General features: G+C 46.2%; 2 protein-coding genes across 4 annotated transcripts in view; one reads left to right on the top strand and one right to left on the bottom strand.

Annotated features, from left to right (window-relative positions):
• FER1L5 (fer-1 like family member 5) overlaps positions 1-22581 on the top strand; it is a 53024-nt gene that overhangs the window by 17028 nt on the left and 13415 nt on the right. The window contains exons 15-26 of the mRNA XM_032592629.1: positions 2261-2304; positions 2398-2480; positions 2557-2651; positions 3621-3746; positions 5259-5436; positions 17005-17129; positions 17976-18076; positions 18717-18894; positions 18971-19126; positions 20316-20447; positions 21637-21800; positions 22085-22199. Coding sequence (XP_032448520.1) covers positions 2261-2304; positions 2398-2480; positions 2557-2651; positions 3621-3746; positions 5259-5436; positions 17005-17129; positions 17976-18076; positions 18717-18894; positions 18971-19126; positions 20316-20447; positions 21637-21800; positions 22085-22199 — 1497 coding nt within the window. The remainder of the gene's footprint in view (positions 1-2260; positions 2305-2397; positions 2481-2556; positions 2652-3620; positions 3747-5258; positions 5437-17004; positions 17130-17975; positions 18077-18716; positions 18895-18970; positions 19127-20315; positions 20448-21636; positions 21801-22084; positions 22200-22581) is intronic.
• Positions 18506-22581, bottom strand: part of LMAN2L (lectin, mannose binding 2 like) — a 47938-nt gene continuing 43862 nt past the window's right edge. Inside the window, exon 7 of one of the 3 annotated variants that reach the window (XM_032592634.1) lies at positions 18506-20837. In XM_032592634.1, the coding sequence (XP_032448525.1) occupies positions 20683-20837 (155 nt within the window). In that variant the 3' untranslated portion in view covers positions 18506-20682. The remainder of the gene's footprint in view (positions 20838-22581) is intronic. The other 2 variants (XM_032592632.1, XM_032592633.1) reach the window with 2 other exon arrangements.

Raw genomic sequence — 22581 nt, 5'->3', positions numbered from 1 at the left:
CCTTTGACTTCATGCCAGGCTTCTAAGAGCTGCATGTAGAATAAGAATACGCAATTCTGAAAGATAACTTGAGCACTGTCAAAAGGATGAGTGCATAGAACTTTGTGTGGCTTCTATTTGGCTACCCAGAGAGTATTTTGCTTTCCTTATACCTTACATTTGTGTGACACAAAATCACTAATGAGCTCCCCTCTACTTTCCTGGCACCCTCTTCCTTGCTTCTCCTAGAAGCTTCCCTAGTCTGCCTCCTGTAAGGCATCATCTTTAACCATTCTTCATAATCTCTACCTTCCTGGGTGATTTTATAGACTCTTAAAGTAGGAAGAGATTTTATTTATTTTGAGAGAGAGAGAGTGCGCATGCGCACACACACACACACACACACACACACACACACGAGCAGGGGAGGGGCAGAGAGTGAGGGAGAGAGAGAATCCCAAGTAGGCTCTGTTCTGTCAGCATAGAGCTGGAGGCAGGGCTTGATCCTTGAACTGTGAGATCACGACCTGAGTCAAAACTGAGTCGAATACTCAACCAACTGAGCCACCTCCTACTGGTGCCCCAGTAGGAAGAGATTTTAAAGGGAGCCTAGTCTATCCCCCACCTTTGATCCCTCTCACCTGTCTCTGGCTGTGATGAGGCTCGTGGCCAGATGCTCAGAGTCTTGAAAGTCTTCCCTCGTGTCCAGCTGCCTTTAGGCTCAGAAACCAGTGGCACAGGCCAGGCCTTCCTTCATCCCTGAAAGAGACCTTCCAACGTTTAAAGATGTCCATACACTCCCTGGCCCCTCACACGTTTCCCACGAAACACAGTCTCCTAGGCTGGAGCCATTTGGATGCAGGCCTGATTGTCACTAGCCCTGTAGAAATGCAGCAGGCAGGTGTTAGCCTCAATCTGAATGGCAGGATGGCCACAGATATGGTAGCATCTGAGGCCAGTTGGTCAGGGCCCCAGCAAGGCAGGCTGCAGGGGAAACTCCGCTAAAAATGGGTATTAGCCAGTTCACAGTCCAAGTGCCCCAGGACAGAAGGGCAGTCAAGACAAGGAACTGGGAAAGGGGAAGAGAATTCTCAACAGGGTGGATGAAAAGATGGTTCAGCCATGAGTTTGAATTTGGAGGATTTGTAATTTTGGAAGACCTGGATGTCTTACAGTGCCCATCTCTCAACTTCCAGTGGGCCTTTCCTCATTTCTTCCTAGATACTTGCTCAACTGGAAAGCCCTTTCCCCACTTCCCGCCTTGCCCCCAACTTCCCTGGCAAGGAGAGAATGGACAGCCCCAGGAGCTGCTATGAGGGGAAAGGGCTCGACGGAGAGGACCTGAGTCCCACTCCGATCTGAAGCCCAGCAGCTGTTTTCCATATGGGTTGGTTTTTTTGTTTTCGTAATTGAGGGGACCCTATGGCAGAGGAGATAAGACCCAGAAGCTTGGGTTCCCATCTGACTGCACTTCTTACTGGGTGACCATGAGCAAGTCCTTCTGCTTCTCTGGGCCTCATTTCCCATCTGTAATTAGGAACAATCACAGTCCTCACTGGGTTATGGCAGAGTCATTAGGACCTCTAAAGCTGCTTCAGCCCCTGCATATAACTTGAGAACTTCAGGAACTCAGTTGCTCTGTGCCTCAATTTTCCTGTCTGGAAATGGAAATAATAGCACCTGGCTTATGGGATTGTTGGGAGGAGTCACTCAGGTGATCCATGTGGATCATTTAGCACAGGCCACAGAACAACAGAAACCCTCCCCACAACAGCAGCTACTACTATTTACTCTCTGAGGAGATAGATGTCTTGCTGTTTAAAAGTTAACTGCTAATGGTGAAGAATGCATTTTAGGCCACAACCTCCATGCAAGACAGACTGAGCCCTGCATTGGGCTGTGCTGACAGCACGCAACCTGCTTGGGATTCTCTCTCTCTTTCTCTCTCTGCCCTTCCCCTGCTCATGTTCTCTCATGTGCTCTCTCTTTCTCAAAATAAATAAGTAAACTTAAAAAAAAAGAATAATAATACCAAAGCAACCATGGGACACACTCCTAGGCCTCTCCCAGGTCCTTTCAAGGGGCCCATGCAAGTGGGGAGTCCACAGCCACAGGCTTATATGTCCCCATGGTAAATTCATTTTGGCTGTGGTGACATGGCTTACTGACGATTGAGCCAGGCCTTGACCCCAGACCCAGAACTTCCCAGCTGCACTCAGTCTCCTTGAGGACCAGACCACTCGAACATGCACCCACTGCTGTTCTCACTTTCCTCTTGCAGCTGCCCTGTCTCTCCAGCTACATCAAGTTCAGAGTCTTGGACTGGTGAGCCGCTGGGTAGAGGCTGAAAAACAAGTACGGGAGGAGAAAATCTGAGCTGGGCCAGCAGCTCAACCTGCAGACTATGTTTCTCTCCAGCCCCAAGAACAGGTGCCAGGATGAGATAGGGACTGTCAGTCTGTTCCTCAACCAAATCTCATCCACCGGAGCAGAAATAGAAGGCAAGCGATCCCCCAGGCCCCTACCTCCTGCCCTTCTCCCACCTGGCCCTGTCACCCTCACCCTTTCTTCTTGCAGGAATGTATTCTGGCTTCCTACCCTGTTTTGGCCCCAGCTTCCTGACTCTTCATGGGGGTAAAAAGGCCCCTTTCAGGATCCAGGAAGAAGACATTGTAAGCCTCTCATGACAGCTCTAGGGAACAGTGGAGGTAAAAACCAACCATTTGAAAGGTGCTGGGGCCTGGGATGTGACTGGGGAGGGCCCGGCCCTGGTTTCTGTCCATTATGCTATTAGAGGACATGTAATCTATGTGTAAATGACTATGTGTATATGGGACGTGTGTTGTGTCACAAGAAAGGAACAGATGGAGAGCTCTAGGCATTCACTGAGGAAGGGTCATTGAGATGAAACGTCAGGTAAGATTTCCAGCAGGTGGAAAGGACATAGAAGACTAAAATGGCATAAGTAAACGTGGAAAGTACTGGGCTATTAAAGATTGGTGATAAATGCCAGGAGGCCAAGTCCAACTGGCTTAAAGGAAGGGAACAGGGCTGGGAAGAATTCTTGAGTGAGGATGAGCTGCAGGCACCAAGACCTCAATGCCATTAAGAGGCTAGCTCATTCATTCCATCTCTTGTCTCAGCTGCTCGTCAACCTGTGGCCTTCATCCTTTCCTACTTCAGTCAAGCCTCCCTGCTGGCCAGTGGCCATCCAAGACTCTGATAGGGAAGGCCAGGGGAGCATTCTAATTAGCTGCCTTAGGTCATGTGTACTCTCCTTGGACCAATCACTGTTGCTAAGAAGGCGGGGCATGCCCTGATTTGCCAGGCTGGAAGCACAAACCCAGTAGTTATCACAGCCTCCTCCAAGCTGGAAGCATTTGCTGGGAATCGGTACTTTGATCTGATCAGCAGGTAAAATGCACGAAGAGGAGGAGTGGGCCTCAGTACAGAAGAGGGGTCGAGCCCAAAGGTTTCTGGGCACAGCCATGTCTGGGGTGTCTGGAATTCTGCCCCTAGATTGTGGTCATCCCTAGGCAGGAAGTTACTAGGCAATAGTGTCTTTGCTGCAAAGGTGTCAGGAGAAATTTGCTCTTTTTTTCACATCCCTTTTGTCATTGTTTCCCTTCCTGTTGCCCTAGAATATTCCCAATGCTGTTAAGGATGGCTTAGCTTATCGAGGCCGGATCTTCCTGGAGTTATTCACCAACCTCAGTCCTCATCAAGACATTAAGAAGGATCTCTCCTCTGAAGTAACCAATATAGAGGTAACTACAGGAAAAGGTAACTCAGGAGTAAAGAGTCCCTCTGCCCACCCCAAATCTACTGCGGGTCCTGTTCCTGGCACTGCAGAGGCCCTGGCCACAAGCTGAATGACCTGTTGGGTACATGAGGATGTTTGGTCAACCCACCTGACTCTTTATCAAGCCCCTATGGGGACTTCATGCTGCGTCAGGCACCCAGTAAATACAAGATGAGGTTTTGGTTTAAGAAATGTGTAATCTAGTTAAGGAGAAATTATGTTCTAAGGAGTTTTTATTTCTTCCTGAAGGCTGGGGAAGACCACTGATGCAGGAAGGGGCAGGAGGAGCAGTGTTAAGAATAACCACCCACTTATTCAAAAAAAATGGGAATACGGTCACAGGGAAGGAGAGCCTGAGAGGAGGGAGCAAGTTCCAGAGACCTTTTGGACACAGAATGATCCGAGCCACAGACTAACAAGAAATAAGAAATGAGGCCAACTGCCCTAAGCTGATGCCCATTTTCTGCTTCAGGTGGCAAGGTGGTCAGGGGTGGCATGCACCAACATGGACTCCCTGAAGGAGAAGCAGGCTTGGGGGGTGGACGATGTAATCCCATCTTTGACATGTGCTTGTGAGACATCCATGAAGACCAGTCCCCGAGGCTGCTAGACAGATGGTGTGTCGTCAGCACACCGGGATCTGAACACAGGGTTGTGGAGGAACTGCCTGGGAGGAGTGGGATGGTGAAAGAGTGCCACAGCCTAAGGCAGGTTGAGGAAGAGGAGGGGCTTGCAGAAGAGACTTAGGAGGAATCTGCAAAGGAGAGCACTGAGGCAGCCCCCTGAAGAGAGAGTTGCCAGACTGCATGCGTGTGAGGGAGAAACTGCATGCAGACTGTGCATACAGGCAAGTGCATCGAAACTTGTTCAGAAAATAGAAGGAGACAAGATCAGGTGGTAGCTAAATAGAGGCTCAGAAGTGAGGAGGGTTATTTTTTATGACAGGGGAGACCAGCTAGTGAACAGACCGGGTGAGTGCAAGAAGAGGGCAGGGGTTGGCCACAGAAATAAGAGCAGCTGACATGGTAGATGGAGGACCTCGAGCATATGTGGGAGGAGGCGGTTAGAGAAGGGCTCAGAGCAGATGTGTGTGTGTATGCCACCTTCATCACACTCCTGGCCACACTCATTCCATCAGGGGAGGGCGTTTAGGCAAAATGGGAAGGGATGAGGTGGCCCAAGTCAGAGCCTAGTCTGGCCCTCTCTGCCTCAGAGGGAGAAGCCTCCTTTTCAGGAAGGAAAGGAACCACAGCTGACTGGGAGGAGGGGGCCAGGTGATAGAGGTCCTGGGAGGAACTGCCCTTGAGCGGGAGTCAAAGCAGGATTTGAAGGGGGCGGGGTTTCAAAGATGGTCACCAGTTCACCCTGAAGAGAAGCAAAGATGACTTTGAAAGAAACAGGGCACCTCATCTTTGCCTCCCTGCGTATCTGTGTAGCCTTGGCTTATGTACTGGGGATGTGGGGGTTCTTGTTTTAGAAGCACCAGAACCGCCAAAAGTATGGGCTGTGCGTCATCTTCCTTTCCTGTACCATGATGCCCAACTTTAAGGACCTGATCCAATTCGAGGTCAGCATTGGCCACTATGGGAACAAGACAGACCTGAGTTACAAGCCTCTCGTCTCAACCACACAGTACAGCCCAGTGATATATGATGGTAATAGTCAGATCCAACCAAAGAATAGAGAGCATCCACTGCATGCTAGGCTTGTGCTTGGCCCTTTTAAGGGTATTAGCTCATGGAACATTCATAGGTATTGTTAACCCACATGTCACACATGAGGAAAATGAGCTTCGGGGAGGTGAAGTCACCTGCCAAACATTGCACAGCTAGCAGGCAGTGAGCCCATGACAGGAGTTGAAAGTAGGTGTTCGTGTCAAGTCCTTCTCTACAGTAAGTTCCACACTACAACTTTGCCAACCCCATATTCTTCCCTACTACTCTGAACCACCCCTGATCCATCCATGCAACTATCTTCTGCTACTTGTCTTCCCACCTTCTATCCATCCATTAATCCACTCATCCACCCTTTCATCCATTATCTCCCATCCATCCACTGTCCCAAACAGCCAGCCTCCCTTCCATCCATTCATCCATTCATCCAATATATACTTATTAAACACCTATACCGGACACAATAGAGTAGCAGTTCTCAAAGTGCAGTCCCTGGGCCAGGCATCAGCATCCCCTTGGAACTTTTAGAAATGCAGATTCTTGGCCCCACCTCAGTTCTACAGAATCAGAAAATCTGGGGATGATGCCCTGCGATCTGTGTTTTGACAAGCCCTTCACGTGATTCAGATGCATGCTAGAGTTTGAGAGCCACTGTTCTAGAGGAATACTGCCTCCCCTTCCACTTCAACAGCTTTGCAGTCTCATTGCCCATTGAGAGCCTTTCTGTGCTTAAAAAAACCTCCCTGGTTTTTTAAGAACAGCTTATTGAAATAGAATTCACACACCATACAATTCATCCACGTATAGTATGCAATTCAGTTGTTCTTAGTGTATTCACGGAATTGGGCAACCATCTCATTGATTCTAGAACATTTTCATCGTTCCAGAAAGAAACCCTGTACCCACTAGCAGTCACTCACTATTTCTCCCCTATGTCCCCAAACTCAGGCAACCACTAATCTACTTTCTGTCTCTATGAGTTTCCTATTCTGGACATTTTACCATACACATGGATTCACAATATGTAGTCCTTGGAGTCTGGCCTCTTTCACTTAGCATAATGTTCTACTTATTTTTAAATTATGATGTATACAAAAGTATAGTAAATGTATGTATACAATTTAAAGAAAAATAAAATGAGTACCCCTGAACTCACTACCCAGCTTAAAAGATAGAAAATTGCCAGCACTTAGAAGTTCCCTGTATGCTCTTCCCACATCCATTTACCCACAAAATAAGCACAATCCTGACCCTCATGATAATCACTCCCTTACTCTACTTTTCAATTTTTACCACCTATGTAGGCAACTCTAAACAGCATACTATTTTTGCATTTTGTTCGAGTGGAATTTTGCAGTCTACATTCATCTATTTTCCATCTTTTGCTCCATATTAATTTTTTTCATGTTGGTGTGTGTAGCTGAAGTTCATTTTCACTTCTGTATATGTTCTACTGTATGATTATAACACTAATTATGTGGTATATGTAGACATTTGGGATGTGTCTTCTTTTCCTACTATAATAATTTTGTTATAAACATTCTTGTACATGTCTCCTGGTCTCAAGTGCAAGACTTCCTCTAAATTATATACCCTGGAGTGAAAGAGAGATTCAAAGCAAAAGTAATTATACCAAATTACACTCTCATCAGCATGATATGAGAATTCCTATTACTCCGCTTTCTCACCAGTATTTGATGTTGCCCAGCCTTTTCATTTTTGCCAATCTGATGGATGTAAAATGGTATCTTATAAGATCTTGATTTGCATTTTCCTAATTATTAATGGAGGATGAGTGCCTTTTCATGTGTTTACAAACATTTGTTTTTCTCATCTGTAAAAAACCTATTAATATGTCTTATCCATTATTCTATTAGGCTTGTCTTTTTCTTATTGACTTTACATTATATTTTCTGGGAACAATCCTTTGTCAATGGGTGTATTGGAAGTATCTTCCCTAAGTTTGGGGCTTTTCATTCTCTTAATGATGATTTTTTATTTGTTTAATTGAGATATTATTTGCAAACTATAAAATGAACATATTTTAAGTATACAATTTGATGCATTTTGACAAATACATATACCTATGTAACCACCATGGGCAGAAAGTTCCATCACTCCAGAAAGCTGCCATATGCCCCTTTTCAGTCAATCTCCCCAACCCCTGGGGGCAGTCACTGCTGTGCTATCACTATATATTTGTTTTGCTTTTCCTACAACTTCATATATGTGAAATCATACATACAGTTCTCTTTCTATGGCTTCTTTGGCTCAGCATAGTATTATAAGTATTCATCCTACATCTATTCACATAGACAAGTGTTTTGTTCCTTTTTATTTCTGATAGGTACTCCATAATGACCGTTTATTTCCCCATCCCCCTGTTTGTGGACATTTAGATTGATTCAACTTTTGGAGTATTATGAATAAAGCCACTATGAACAGTCCTATACAAGTCTCTCTATGAACATGTGCTTGCATTTCTCTTGGCTACATACCTACAAATGGAATTTGGGGTGTTTTTTAAAAAAATTTTGTTTACATTCATTTTATTTTTGAGAGACAGAAAGAGCATGAGCAGGGGAGGGGCAGAGAGAGAGAGGGAGACACAGAATCCGAAGCAAGCTCCAGGCTGCAACCTGTCAGCACAGAGCCCAATATGGGGCTCGAACCCACGAACCGTGAGATCATGATCTGAGCCGAAGTCAGACACTTAACCAACTGAGCCACCCAGGTACCCCTGGAATTTGGGTTTTAAAGAGAATAACAATCTTCCAAACTGTTTGTATTATTTTACATACCCACAGCAGTGTTTGAGAGTTGTACTTGCCCCCCATCCTTGCCAACTTTTGATACTGATGACCTTTTACATTTGAGTCATTCTAGAGGGTGTGATGTACATAATGGTAATTTTAATTTCCATTTCTCCAATCAGTAGCAATAGTGAGTGTCTTTTCATGCTCACCTATATTTCTGTAGTGAAGGCACTGTTCAAATCTTTTGCCAGTCTTTCACTGGGTTGTTTGGCTTTTTACATTGCATTCCAATAATTCTTTTGTATTTTGGATACAAGTCCTTCGTCAGGTCTGTTTTGCTAATACTTTCCACTCTGTGGCTTGACTTTTCAATTTCCAAGCAGTGTCTTTTGAAGATAAAAAGTTTCTAATTTTGGTGAAGCAAATAAATTCTAATTTTGAGGGGCACCTGGCTGGCTCAGTCAGAAGAGCATGCAACCCTTGATCTCAGGTTCATGAGTTCAAGGCCCAGGTTGGGTGTAGAGATCATAAATAAATAAATAAATAAATAAATAAATAAATAAATAAATAAATAAAGTGAGATTATCTTTTCTTTTAAGTAATATACTATTTGGTCCAAGAAATACTGTCTACCTCAAGATCATGAGTATTCTCCTGTGTTTCATTCTACAAGCTTTATAATTTTAGCTTCTTTATTTAGGTTTATGATCTAACCTGACTTGATTTTTGTATATGGTGTGAGGTCAGGTTCTTATTTCTATAAAGATAACCAATTCAGTAACATTTGCTGGGAAAAAAAACTATTAATTCCCACTTACAATTACTCTGACACCTTTGTTGAAAATTGATTAACCATATGTTGTGGGTCTCTTTCTAGAATCATTGTTCTGTTCCATTGATCTGTCTTTATGCTGATACCACACTGTTTTGATTACTATAGCTCTAAAGCAAGTCTTGAAATCAGTTTGTGTAAGTCTTCCAACTTTGTTATTCTTTTACAAAATAATACAATTTCTGGCTATTCTGGTTCCTTTCCATTTTCATGTAAACTTTAGCATCAGCTTGACAATTTCTACAAAAAGCTTGCTGGAATTTTCCTATCTTCTTTGGTTCTAATCAAGTGTTTTTTATTTGTTTAGTTTTGGGGTTTTTTTTAGTATTATGCTCTATCTCCTCTCTGGCTATATATCTCTGGATTATTTGTAGCAGTTGGCCAAGAGATTGCAATATTGATCTTTAATCTATCATCGTCTACCTTGAGTTAATATTATAACTACTTCACATATTTTATATAGTCACATATAACTGTTATATATAAAATAAAATGCAATCATAATAGTATAATTGTATTTTCACCTTTGTTATTCATTCTAGAGTTGGTTTGCTAATATTTTGTTTAGGATTCTTGCATCTATATGAATAAGATTGATCTTTCTTGTAATTTTCTTTCTTGTAGTGTCCTTTGTTTGGTTTTTATATCAAAGTTATGCTAGCTTCATGAAATTGAATAGCATTTCCTCTTTTTACTCACTAGGAGCATTTGGGTAAGACTGTAATTATCTGTTTCTTGAAAGTTTGATAGAACTCACCTCTAAATATAAGCCTGGTGTTTTTTTCTAATTGATTGATTTAAATACAGATTTATTTTAATTATTCAGCTTTTCTATTTCTTTTTAAGTCAATTTGGTAGGTTTAATTTATCTAGGAATTTATAAATTCCCTTCATCTAAGTTTTCAAAATTTTCAGCGTAAAATTATTCATAGTATCTTTAAAGAATTTTTTTTATTTTGGCAAAATACACATAACATAAAATGTACCATTTTAACCATCTTTAAATGTACAGTTCAGTGGAATTAAGTACATTCACAATGTTGTGTCACTATCACCTCTATTTCTAGAACTCTTTCATCATCACAAACAGAAACTCTACCCTTTAGACAATAAATCCCCTTGTCCTCCTCCCCACAGCTCCTGGTAGCCTCTCTTCTACTTTTTGTTTCTCTAAATTTGCCTATACCTCATATGTGGAATCAAATAATATGTGTCCTTTGTGTTTGACTTATTTCACCTAGCATTTGTTTTCAAGGTTCATCCATGTTATAACATGTGTTAGAACTGCATTGCTTTTTACGGCTGAATAATATCCCTTGGTATGTACGTATCACATTTTGTTTATCCATTCATCTGTTGATGGACACATGGGTTGTTTCCACATTTTTGCTATTGGCTAAATTGTTTTAGCTATTAGCTATTAGCTATTAATAGCTAATAGCTATTAGCTGTTGTTTCCACAGTAACTGTTGTGAATAATGCTGCTTATGAACATCAGTGTACACATACCGGAGTCCCTGTTTTTAGTTATTTAGGGTTTATGCCTAGGAGTGGAAGCACTGGATCATATAGTAATTCTGTTTAACTTTTTGAGGAACCACCAAACTATTTTCTACCATAGTTTCTTACTATTATCTATTTATCTCTGTAATATCTAAAAATAGCTGTCCTTATTTTATTCTTTGAGGGCATAGGCACACACGTGCGCTTTCTTTTCATAATTCTTGACAGACTTTTCCAATCTTTTACAAGTAATGCTGTCAAGATATAATCTTATTCACAGGTAAGTCACATGAGTCAGTATAACAGTAGGATAAATTTCCCAAAGTGAAATTGGTCAAAGTGTATTTGCATCTTGGCAGATATTACAAAACTGCCCTTTGTGCTGGGCATTTTCCCGTTTGCTGTCATCATCTCCAGCAAGGAGAGATTTTGCATGCTCTGTTCTATATCAAACTTCATTCTCGCCCTTCCTGGATATACTCTGTATCTCAGAGCTGAACACCTGCAATCTATGCCAGCTGAGAGTCCCATGCCAGCTGATAAAAAGAGAAGATACTGTTGTTCTGTTACACCTCTTCACCTCTTCACTCTGTCTTTCTGCCTCCCCCTCTCCCTCCCTCCCACCCCTGATTCAGGAGACATCTCTGGAAGTAGCTACATCCCTTCAAAGATCCCACCTTTGGCTGGCCCCTCCTCCATGGTTCCAGCCTTGGCCTGGCATCTGCTCCTCTGCCATGCCGCCCACTACTGGCTGGACATCACCTTCTTAGTGACTCCAGCGCCCTGCACAGCTATCTCGATGATGAAGTGATATTGTGCACCTGTCTCTGGTCACACCACTGCCTCCATTTTGTTCCCTAGCCCTAGAAACAGAAATCTCTTCCTCCTGTTATTAATATGAGAATAAGGTCACTTTCCCCTTCTTGATCTCTTGGCCCTTTCAACACATTAAATTCCTTCTATTTCCAATATCTGCCATGGTCTTTTTCTTTTCCTGGCTGTACCCTGACTGATAATCCTCCATAAATGTTGTACCATTCAACATTCCCACCAGCAATGTATGAGACCCTGATCAGTCTGGTAAGTGAAAAGAGGCATTTTGGTGTAGTTTTCTTTTTTTTTTCTGTTGTTATAAATGAAGTTGGGCATCTTTTCATATGTTTACAAGTCATTTGTGTTTCTCATTAATTTCCTGTTTATCTATTTTCTCTTTTATTCTATTAGGATGTTAGTTATTTTCTTATTGATTTCTAGGAACCCTTCATAGGTGAGGGAGATTAGGCCCTTATGATATGACCTGTAAGTATTTCTCCCATATTTGTCTCATATCTTTGTCTATGGTGTTTGGGATTTTTTTCCCATGAAGTCTTTTTTTTTTTTTTATGTACTCAAATTACTTCTTTAATGGCTTCTGGTTTTTGAGTCATAATTAGAAAGGTCTTCTCCACTCCAGATTTATTAAGGAGAATTCTCTCATGTTTTGTTCTAGAAGTTTGTGGTTTCTTAAAAGTTTCATAACCAATACCTTCCCTTTTTCTGATATTTTTCCCCATAAATTTCTTGATCTTTTTGTCCAGCTCCCCAAATATCCTTTATTTTGCAAGTCTACTAACTTCACCAGGATATGTTGAAGTGTTGATCCTTTGGGGTCAGTTTTCCCTGGCACATGATGTACTTTTTCATGGATACAAGATTAGAATCTTATTCTGTTAGTAGTTTCTTTAGTGGTATATATATTTTTTACAGTTTTTTAATTGGATTGTGTGTCTCCTTATTATGGGGTTATAAGAGTTCTTTATATATGCTGGATACAAGTCTTTTATTAGGTATAAGATTTTCAAATAATCTGGCTTATCTTTTCATTTTCTTAACAGTATCTTTGAAGTGTGAATATCTTTAATTTGGAGGAAGTACAATTTTTTTCTTTTATGGTGTCATATCTGAGATCCCTTTCCCTAACCCAAGGTTATGAAGATTTTTCTCCCTATCTTCTAAAAGTTTTATACTTTTGGTTCTTATATTTAGCTGTATGATCCATTTTGAATTAATTTGTATATGAATGCAATTTTTCAAGCACCATTTGTTAAAAAGACTATCCCTAGGGGCACCTGGGTGGCTCAGTTGGTTGGGAGACTGACTTTGGCTCAGGTCATGATCTTGCAGTTTGTGAGTTCAAGCAGACTCTGTGCTGATTGCTCAGAGCCTGGAGCCTGCTTTGGATTCTACCTCTCTCTACCCCTCCCCTGCTCATGCTCTGTGTCTCTCTGTCTCTCAATAATAAATAAACATTAAAAAATTTTTTTTAATAAAAATAAAGACTATCTCTTCCCATGTGAGTTTTCTTTAGATATATATATATATGTTTTTTTAATGTTTATTTATTTGTTTTGAGAGGGGGTATGGAGGGGCAGAGAGAGAAGGAGAGAAAATTCCAAGTGGGCTCCACTCTGTCAGCACAGAACCCGACACGGGGCTCGATCCCAAGAACTATGAGATCATGACCTGACCCGAAATCAAGAGTTGGACATTTAACCAACTGAGCCACCCAGGTGCCCCTTTTTAGTTATATTTTTAAATATTCTGTCCCATTGTTTAGGTTTTCTACTTCAGGGGCTTCATTTATGGACTTAACAGTTTTCCTTGATTTTCTTCTCTATCCATCATCTTCTCCTTGATCCTTTTTGACTCTTTATTTACATTTTATTTTGGTCACTCTTTTATTTCTATCCTTATTTCTATACCTCTCACCAGATTGTCTGCAGGGTCTAATCTCCCTTAGGCTTCTTTTTATGTTGTCTTCCTTCTAGGGTGTTTGTGTTTTTACTTCTACTTTTTGACTGCATTTTGCCAGCTCACATTTCCTCCTCTGAGCACTGAGTTGTTCTGGGAGTGTATTTTTGCTGGCGCTTTCTGCACTCCGCTCCCATCCAGCTGTGCTTCCAGCTGTCTGTCTGGCTCATCGCTTCCCCGCAGGTGACTTCTGTTGCACTTCACCCCTTCCAGCTTCAGCTTTGAGGGCAATCATAGTTGCTTTTGGCAGTCCTTATGTGTATTTTGAGTCTGCAGATTATATCTGTCTCCTTGTTTTGCTGAAAATGGAGTTGTTTTCCTCCTCCTTGTTGCTTTTGTATGCCATCCAAGAGTAGAAGAAGAAAATTGCCATCTTGTATCTGCACATTCATATCTGAGAACCCCAGTCCTGGACCTCTGCTCATTTACCATTGTAATGATTCATTCAGTGCCAGAGTCTGCAACTAGGGTCTGCCAACAATTCTGGAAAATTATAAGATATTTTCACTTTGAAAACTACTTCTTCTCCTTGTCTCTTATAGCTCCTTCTCAAACGGACTCTATTCTCTGTGGAACTTGTCATTCTGTTCTTCATATTTTTAAATTTCTCTTCCATATTTGCCATCTCTGTGAGCTGCATTCTGCATAACTTCTAGATCTTCTTAGAAGGGCCTTAGGTAACCAATATATTTAAAATGTTTTGGCAGCTCCTGATCCCTGGTCCCCACTTTATTCTTCCCCATAGTATTTTCTACCATTTGACACACTCTATTTTAATGTATTTTTGTCTTTTTTGCCTCTACTATTCTTTAAGTTCTTAAGTAAAGTTTTGATTCAAGGGCGCCTGGGTGGCTCAGTTGGTTAAGCGTTGGACTCTTGATTTCGGCTCAGGTCATGATCTCACAGTTCATGGGATTGAGCCCTGCATCGGGCTCCATGCTAACAGCCCGCTTAGGATTCTCTCTCTCCTGCTGTCTCTGCCCCTCCCCCTCTCACGTGCAATAGCTCTCTCTCTCAAAAAAAATAAACAAAAAAACTTTTAATTCAAGTATAACATAGCTACGGAAAAGTACACAAAGCAAAGCATCCAACTCAATGAATTATCACGAAGCAAACACACCCACGTAACAACATTCAGACCATGAAACAGAGTCCTGACATCCCAGAGGCTCCTTGAGCCTCTCTACCCCCAGCCCCACCAAGGGCACCACCCTCCTAACCTCCATTTTGTCTGGTGGTTAGGTTTATAAAAACAATCATATAGCATGCAGTCTTTTGTGTCTGGTTTCTTTTGCTCACCATTTTGTGAAATGCATTCACAAACCTAGATGATGCTGGCTGTAGCTGTGGCTTGTTCTCATACCGTATAGTATTCCTTGTGCAAATATACCATAATTTATTTTTTCCTTCCATTACTGAGAGAGATTTTGGTGGTTTCCTGTTTTGGACTATTATGAACAGTGCTGCCATGAACATTTTGCACCCTGTCTTTTGATAATGTTGTGACCCCTTTCTGTTGAGTATATACCTGGAAGCAGAACTGCGAGGCTATGAGGTGCGTGGGTGGCTCAGTCGGTTGAGCACCCGAGGTTGACTCAGGTCATGATCTTGCAGTTCGTGAGCTTGAGCCCCCCTTTGGGCTCTGTGCTGACAGCTCAGGGCCTGAAGCCTGTTTCAGATTCTGTGTGTCCCTCTCTCTCTCTGACTCTTCCCTGCTTACGCTCTGTCTCTCTCTCTCTCAAAAATAAATAAACATTAAAAAAAAAAAAAAAGAATGGTGGAACTGCAGGGCTAGAGAGTGTGTATATTGGTTCTGAGCTGCTTGTTTCTTGGAACTTTATCTGTAGGAAACCTTTGGGACTTTAAAGTTTCAACTCCAGAGAGGATTCCTTTGCTTCCTCCAGTTACCTGGGGCACTGCCAACTAAAGACCACTTTAAATTTTCTCCAGCCCACACAGGTGATATGAATGCAGAATACAACCTGTGTGAGGCTCCACTTAAAGTTACAAATGTTACAAATGAGAAAATGTCCTGCCCCCTCTACCTGGAGCTATGCTGGAGATAGGCCAGATTCCTCAGTGTTGTCTTCTGTGTGGTGGGTTATTTCTCCTTGACTGAGGGTTTAGGTTTTGGAGTGGCAGCTTTGCATGGCAGATTAGTTTGGTAAGGGCTGCCCTAACAAAGCACCACAAACTGGGTGGCTTAGCACAACAAGAGACTTGTTCTCCATTCTGGAGGCTAGACATCCCAAATCAAGTCGTTCTTTGTTTTTTTATTTAGTTTTTTACTTTCCTTCTGAGATTTTTTTTAAGTTTATTTATTTATTTTGAGAGAGAGTGTGAACAGGGGAGGGGCAGAGAGAGAATCCCAAGCAGGCTCTGCACTGTCAGCATGGAGCCCGACACAGGGCTCAAACCTACAACCCTGAGATCAAGAGTAACACACTCTACCAACTCAGCCAGCCAAGCACCCCAGGCATCCTTCCGATGGATCTGAGGGAGAATCTGTTCCCAGCCTCTCTCCCAGCATCTGGTGGTTGCCTACAGTCTTTAGTGCTCCTTGGCATGTAGACGCACCACTCCACCTCTGCCCTCTGTCTTCACGTGGTGTTCTTCCTCCATCCCTGTGTCTTCACATGGCTGTCCTCTCTCTGTGCCCCTCTCTTCTTCTTATAGGAACATCTACATTGTGTTAAGGCTCCAGCCTACTCCAGATGACCTCATCTTGACTAATGACAGTTGCAATGACCCTATTTCCAAATAAAGTCACATTCTGAGGTAGTAGGGTTAGGACTTCAACATATCTGTATAGGGGACACAATTCAACCCATAACACATGGGGTCTCCTATTAGACTGCCCACTGTGGGCAGTGCCAGGCTTTCTCTGCTGAGCCCCCTGCCCTGGCACTTGCCAAAGAGTTCTCCAAGATTTCCAGAAACTTAGAGGGCAAAAGTCAGCTTGTTTTTGCTTGCCTCACAGGTTTTCTGCTCTTACTTTATTTTGATTTCTGTAGACTTCTTTCCTTATATCAAGTCAGCAACACAATTCAGAAACATTTTTAAATGCATTTATGTTCCATCTAGCATTCCCCCACCTATTTCAATAAGGAACATGGCCAGAGAACTCAGTTTGCCAAACCCATCACTGGCTTTTATCCATCTTTGCTCTCCTGACCCCACGCCTCTGCACTGGCAGGCCCTTTATGTTAGATGTCTGCCCACTCCAGCCAAACCCTGGGTCTGCCCTCTGCCTTGCAGCCCACCCAGAAGGGAGACCCTACCTCAAGTCATGCCACCTGCCTTGGCATCTCGCCTGAGGTTAAGGGCATGGGGCTTTGGAGCTAGACACCTGAATTATGATCATCTGGCCATGCCTAGATTTTCCCACATATAAAATGGGGACTTTTGAAAGGCGACATGACACCCTGAGCACAATGAATACTTGGTAAGGCCAGACATGTTCATCATAGTGCATACGTTCTCAACTGGCCACCAGCCCACCCTCTGGAGGGAGGGGTCCAATTAGGATTGTTAACAGATGGCAGGCATTCTTGAGGAATGGAGTAGCTCAGGGAAGGTCCTCTGAGGGGGCGCAGTAAAAGGGGACTTCCCACAGTCCCTCAGACACCTCCCCCGCCTCCCCACCCCCACCACATGTCTGTGTCTCAGGAAACATCTACCATTATGTGCCCTGGTACAACACCAAGCCGGTGGTGGCCGTGACCTCCTACTGGGAGGACGTCAGCTCCCGCATGAACTGCCTCAACCTCCTTCACTTCATTCGGGACCGCCTAGTGAGTGGTGCAAGAGGGTGCAGGGGTAGGGCCGGGCCATGGATGGGAGGCTTTGGAAACTAAATCACAGTCCTAGGGAGCCGGTCACTCTCCTTGCTCACACACTCCGCACCAATGAAGATGGAAGTGTCCGGCACTGTGCTAGATACTGAAGACCCGAAGCTGAATAAACATAGCGCCCAGCCCCACCACCGGGGAAGTCAGACATGCAAATAGCTACTATACAGAGGAGCTAGGGCTGGAGATACAGTACCCAGAGCTGTGGGGGCACAGAGATTAGGGGTGGGGGAGGGGAGACAAAGACAGGATAATCAGAGGAAGTGTTTGAAATGGAGGTGACATTTGAGGAGAGTCTTGAAGAATGAGGAGTTTGCTGGTGGCGTGGTGGGGGTGCAGAGAAGGGAACAATGTGCAAAGCCATGTGACACGAAGTTCAGGGGTGGCGGGGACAAGGAGGTGATGTGGAAATAAGGCCAGAGAAACTGGAAGGGGTCAGATCACAAAAAGTGTTATGCATCTGTTAAGGAGGGAAGTCACTGAACAGTTTTAGGCAGGAGAGCCACCTTAGATAAGACTTGCTTGCACCTACAGAAGGGAAGCCCTGGGTCAAGACTATACCCCTTACAATCCTGCCCTATCCTTCCACTTCCTGCCACTTATTCTATTGGGTCATGGAGAGGGTGCGTGAGGATCCCAGCCTTGCAAGGGCATGTGACAGCTTTGGACGGATATCCTCAGGTTATCACAAAGGCCCCCAAGTCCTGACTGAAAACATCTCAGGCCAGTTGGCCCTGTAACCCCTCCCGGATGAGCCCCCATGCTCATTTCCTGTCTCCTGCTGGACAGAAAGCCAATCTGGACACCCTGAAGTCCATACGGAATCCGAGGGACCCCGCTCTGCTCCCCCAGTGGAAGAAGCTGCTGAGAGAACTGGTGGAGGACTGCAAGTAGGGGAGGAGTGCACTGCCCTGGGGCTGGGGCTGAGCCAGGTCAGGTTCAGATGGGGTGGGGGTTCAGACCAGCACCCTACAGAACATCACCCAGCTCCTAACTCCTCAAGAAAGGGGCTCTGCTCAAATCTCTCTCAGGCTCAAAGTCCACAGGACATTGCTGCTTCTCCTCCCCCATTCAGGCCCTCTGGAAACTGGCCTTGGCCTCCCCACCCAGCCCTATCTGGCTGTCCCTATACACACACCTGATGCTCCTACCAACCCAGACCTCTCCCTGTCATCTTGACAAGCAGCTTTTTCCCTGCTGCTGCTCCTGTCCACAGTGCCCTCCACAGGGCTCTGCCTGTTCTGGAAGATGCATCGTAAGGCCTCTCCCAGCCCCAGCCCCACACCCCACTTGGATCTCCACCCCCACCCCCCAGGGCTTGGTTGACCCTTGTTTCTGGGCTCTCACCCACCTCCACAAGGGGCTCCCTGAGCACAGGCCTGTGGGAGGGGGTTCTCATGAGAACCGGAGGGCCAGGCCATCACGGGACAGGACAGGATCTCAAGTCTAAGAAGGGTACCTTGGCCTAAGGCATGGCAGGAGGTAAGATGGAGAGAGGCCCAGCCCCCTCTTTCCCGGTCCTGGCCACAGGCACCCTCTGCCCTGCATGACCCATCAGCACAGAGCCACCGAGCTGGACAAGAAGAGGTGGCAGCTCCGCAGCCTCCTCCTGCAGGAACTGGCCCAAAAGGCCAAGGAAGCCAAGCCCAGGAACATGGTGGCCACTGTGGAGAACTGGCTATACCGCCTCAATGCCATGCTCCCTGAGGTAGGCGCTGGACATGCTGCTGGGGGAGGTGGGACTTGAAGCCTGCCACAGGCCTGACACCATCCCGTCTCGGCAGCCCCAGGTGAGCCTCCCAGATGTGATGATCTGGCTGATGTCCAAGGGGCAGCGAGTGGCCTATGCACAGGTGCCTGCCCATAGCATCCTGTTCTCCCCGACAGGGGTTCTGCACTCTGGCAGGTTCTGTGGGAAGACACAGACCCTCTTCTTGCAGGTGGGGAAGCTGGGAATCCTCAGGCCACCCTGTTCCTCGGGGGAGGAAAGGGCCCAGAAACACCCCAAGAGAGAAGCCCTGAACTCTTGAGGCAGCCCCCATGAGTCTCCCTGAGGGCATGCCCACTTCGTCTCTCCTGGACCCTCCACCAGATAAAGTGGGGTTTAAAGAGTCTCCAGAGGAAGGCAGGGGACAATGACCACCATCATGTGGTTAATGCCAAGTCCACATCCCTCATAAATGTTCCTCAAATTCATGTCTTCCCTCATCCTTACACTACACTTGGTCCAATCCCTTCTCATCTCCCCCCTGAACCACGATTGGGTGCTTTCCAAAATATTTAATGTTTATATGGCTTGGGCACCAGCCCATCATATCAGATGCAGGCCATACATAAGGCTGGCTGACCAGCACCCCTGCCCTGATGACAGCCACTACTCCCAGCCTTCTCCATCTCACCCCACCCCCACCCCCGGGAAGCAGGTGGGGAGCTCTCCCTCACTCTTGATGTCCTTGGCTCCCCATTGCCTTCTGGAGAAGGCTCAACTGCCCTGGCTGGGCCCCAGCCCCTTCTCACTGCCATAACCTCCTTAGGGCTACATACTCTCAACAGTCAGGCTACTCTCGGCTTCCCCGCCCCCAAACCTGCCTGCCCTGTGCCCTTTCTACCATTGTGGAAGGGCCCTCCCATGCCCATCTGAGTCCCTCATCCTACAAGAACCACTGAGACTTGACTCCTGGCTCTACCACTCACTGGCTTGTGTGACCCCAGACCAACCCTTGACCATGTCCAGGTCTCAATCTGCTCCTCTGTTAAATAGGCCTAGTGAAAATGATGCCCCACCCCACAATGGTAGTGTGTGAGGACCAGAGCATATGTCCATGTCACCACCATCACCACTCCTCTTTGGAGCCTTCCCAGGCTCCCTAGGTGGCACTGCCCCTCTCCCCACAACCCCACCAGCCTCTCTGTTATGCATGGGGCCACAGGTATAACCATTTGCTTGCCCTCTCCCTCTGGAAGGCAGGAACCCTGCATCATTCACTTTTAGCCCCAGCACCCTACTCAGTGGAAGGCCCCTGCTCCCAGGGTTCAGGGTGAAGGAGCAAGTGTGTGTCCGTCCCTCACCCGGGCCCCTGCCCCCTGGGGAACGTGTACCCCTGTGGGGTTGACCTGCCTCCGGTTCAGTACCCAGAGGGTGAAGGACAGAAGGACACGCTCCCGGCCCACCTCCGGGTCTGCATGTGGCTCGGCAACATCACAGACAGCAAGGATCTGCAGCTGCTCCGCCAGGGCGAAGTTGTCGTGTACGCGGAGACGGTAAGTGGCACCCGGGTAGGACAGAGCAGGGAGGTCAAGCTGCAAATAGCCTAGCACCAAAGGTGGAGAAAACGGTTACCAGCGGAATCTGAGGATTATGAAATGGGCGTCATCAGGAGCGGTGGCAGAGCCTAAAGCAGTCTCAGATGCCGCCAGCTCAGGGCATGTGCATGTAATGACAACAGGGGCAGCCAAGTGGTCCCTTAGGGCCAGTCGCTCTCTCGCTGATGGAGGTTCATGAAGAGTTTCTTCCAGTTCCTTCAAGGCCTGCGAGGTGAGCGAGGCTCCACTGGCAGGGGTCTCCTCTGTCACCCACATGGCAGCCTAGGACCCCTGCAGACTCCAGCTGGGTCCTCCAGGCCAGTCTGGTGGTTCTGGGTAGGGTGGGGCCTGGAACGTTCAGAGGAGCAGGAAATGAGGCATCTTCCCAGAGAACCATAGACCCACGGGTGGGTAAGCAGCCAGCCGGTCAGAGACTGCTCTAGAATCAGAGGAGGGAAAGAAGACCCTTGCTCCCTGAGGGAGGACATGGCTCAGAAGAAGGCTCTGAGAGCAGTGGGAATGGAGTTTAAGAGTTTTCAGCTTAATTTACCAAGTTAAAAACATACTTTCGTGGTGCCTAAGTAGCATGCTGTGAACAGATATACCCTAACATACATAACCAGCCCCTGTGAAGGGCTGGGCAATGCCAAGATGAGTGGGGATTTAGGAGATGCAGGCAGCAGGGACTGTATGTCCAGCTAGGGGAATGTGGGGAAAAAAAGCTCAGAGGCTGCAAAGATGTGGCAAGTGGTGGAGCAGCATTGGGTTCCCCGGACCAGCAGCAACAGCACTAAGGGACCACACTGCAGGTGCCACCAGGCTCTAACACAGGCACCCACCCCACTCTACCCTTCAGTGGCCGAGCACCCTGGGGTAGAATTGACCTCTGAGCCTCAGTCTCCCTGCCTGTGAAATGGGACTGTGAGAATTACAGGGGACAGTTCATGTAAAACCCTAGACATGGGCCTGGCCCAAGGGGAGAGCTTGATGAACAGAGTCCGCCTGTGCTAAACGAGTGCCGTCGAGGGAAAGTGCTACCTGTGATAAGCTCTGGAGGTGCCTGGAGCCAAGTAGGGGAGCCAAGGAGGGGCCCAATGTCCCACTGTGAGCTGGCACTACAAGGCACTGACAGCTGCCCCTCCCCCAGTACGAGAACCAGGCCAAGTATAAAGATCAGTGGGGACAGCAGGGGCTGTACCACTGCCCCAACTTCTCGGACGTCATGGGGCACAAGGCCCTTCCCAAGGAGGATTTCAAGGCACCCCACGGATGGCACTGGAAGGGGCAGTGGACAGTGGAGCCTCAGAGGAGGTAAGGCTAGCACACAAGCCTAGAGCCTGTGTGCCCCTAGACGTGCAACCCTGGGGTGAGAGCTGTCAGCAGCAGCCCAGAGAGCTAGGCACATGGCCACTGTAGCCTGCTCCTGGGGGCCAGAGTGCCCACCACCCTACCCTGGATGCCAAGCCCCGCTGCCCAGCCTTGCCCAGAGCAGGTGGGGGTGCCAGGTAGGGGAACACTGGGCCCGCAGATGAGGACCCCAGGGGCCTGAGAGTTAAGGGAGATGTGCTGGGAACTTGGGGTCTCCCTGTCCCCAGACTCCTCCTGGACATACACATCAACAAGAGCCAAGTGCTGGAGGAAGTATATGAGAACCAGTGTCGCGACACCACGGGGACCTGGGTGCCAGCAACCATCCCCAACACGGACATGGTGAGCAGGGGCTGAAGCTGCTTCTGGGGATGTGGGGGGACAAGCAGTGCAACCAGGTAGGCGCCTTGGAAGCTGGGTTGTCTGAGTGGAAAGAGCACTGGACCAAGGGTTACCATCTGAGCCCTGCTCCCTACTCTGCGTGGGACCCTGGGTGCACACTGATGGGATTCTATCCCAAGATGGCAGGTAGAGGTAACTTCCATAAGACTGTAAGGAGCAGCATAGTGGGGCAGTGTTTCCTTCCTAGGCTTCTTTCAAAGGTAGCGCTTACCCAGCAGGAGAGAATCTGTGTGGGGCTAGTCTAAGCCCCATAATAGACTAATAGAAAGTCCAATAGAACTTTCTGTGATGATGGAAATGTTCTGTGTCTGCACTGTCTAGC

This window comes from Lynx canadensis, chromosome A3, assembly GCF_007474595.2.
Source record: "Lynx canadensis isolate LIC74 chromosome A3, mLynCan4.pri.v2, whole genome shotgun sequence".
NCBI lineage: Eukaryota > Metazoa > Chordata > Mammalia > Carnivora > Felidae > Lynx > Lynx canadensis.
The sequence above is the reverse complement of the archived record's forward strand: the minus strand, read 5'-3'. Positions and strand labels throughout refer to the sequence as shown.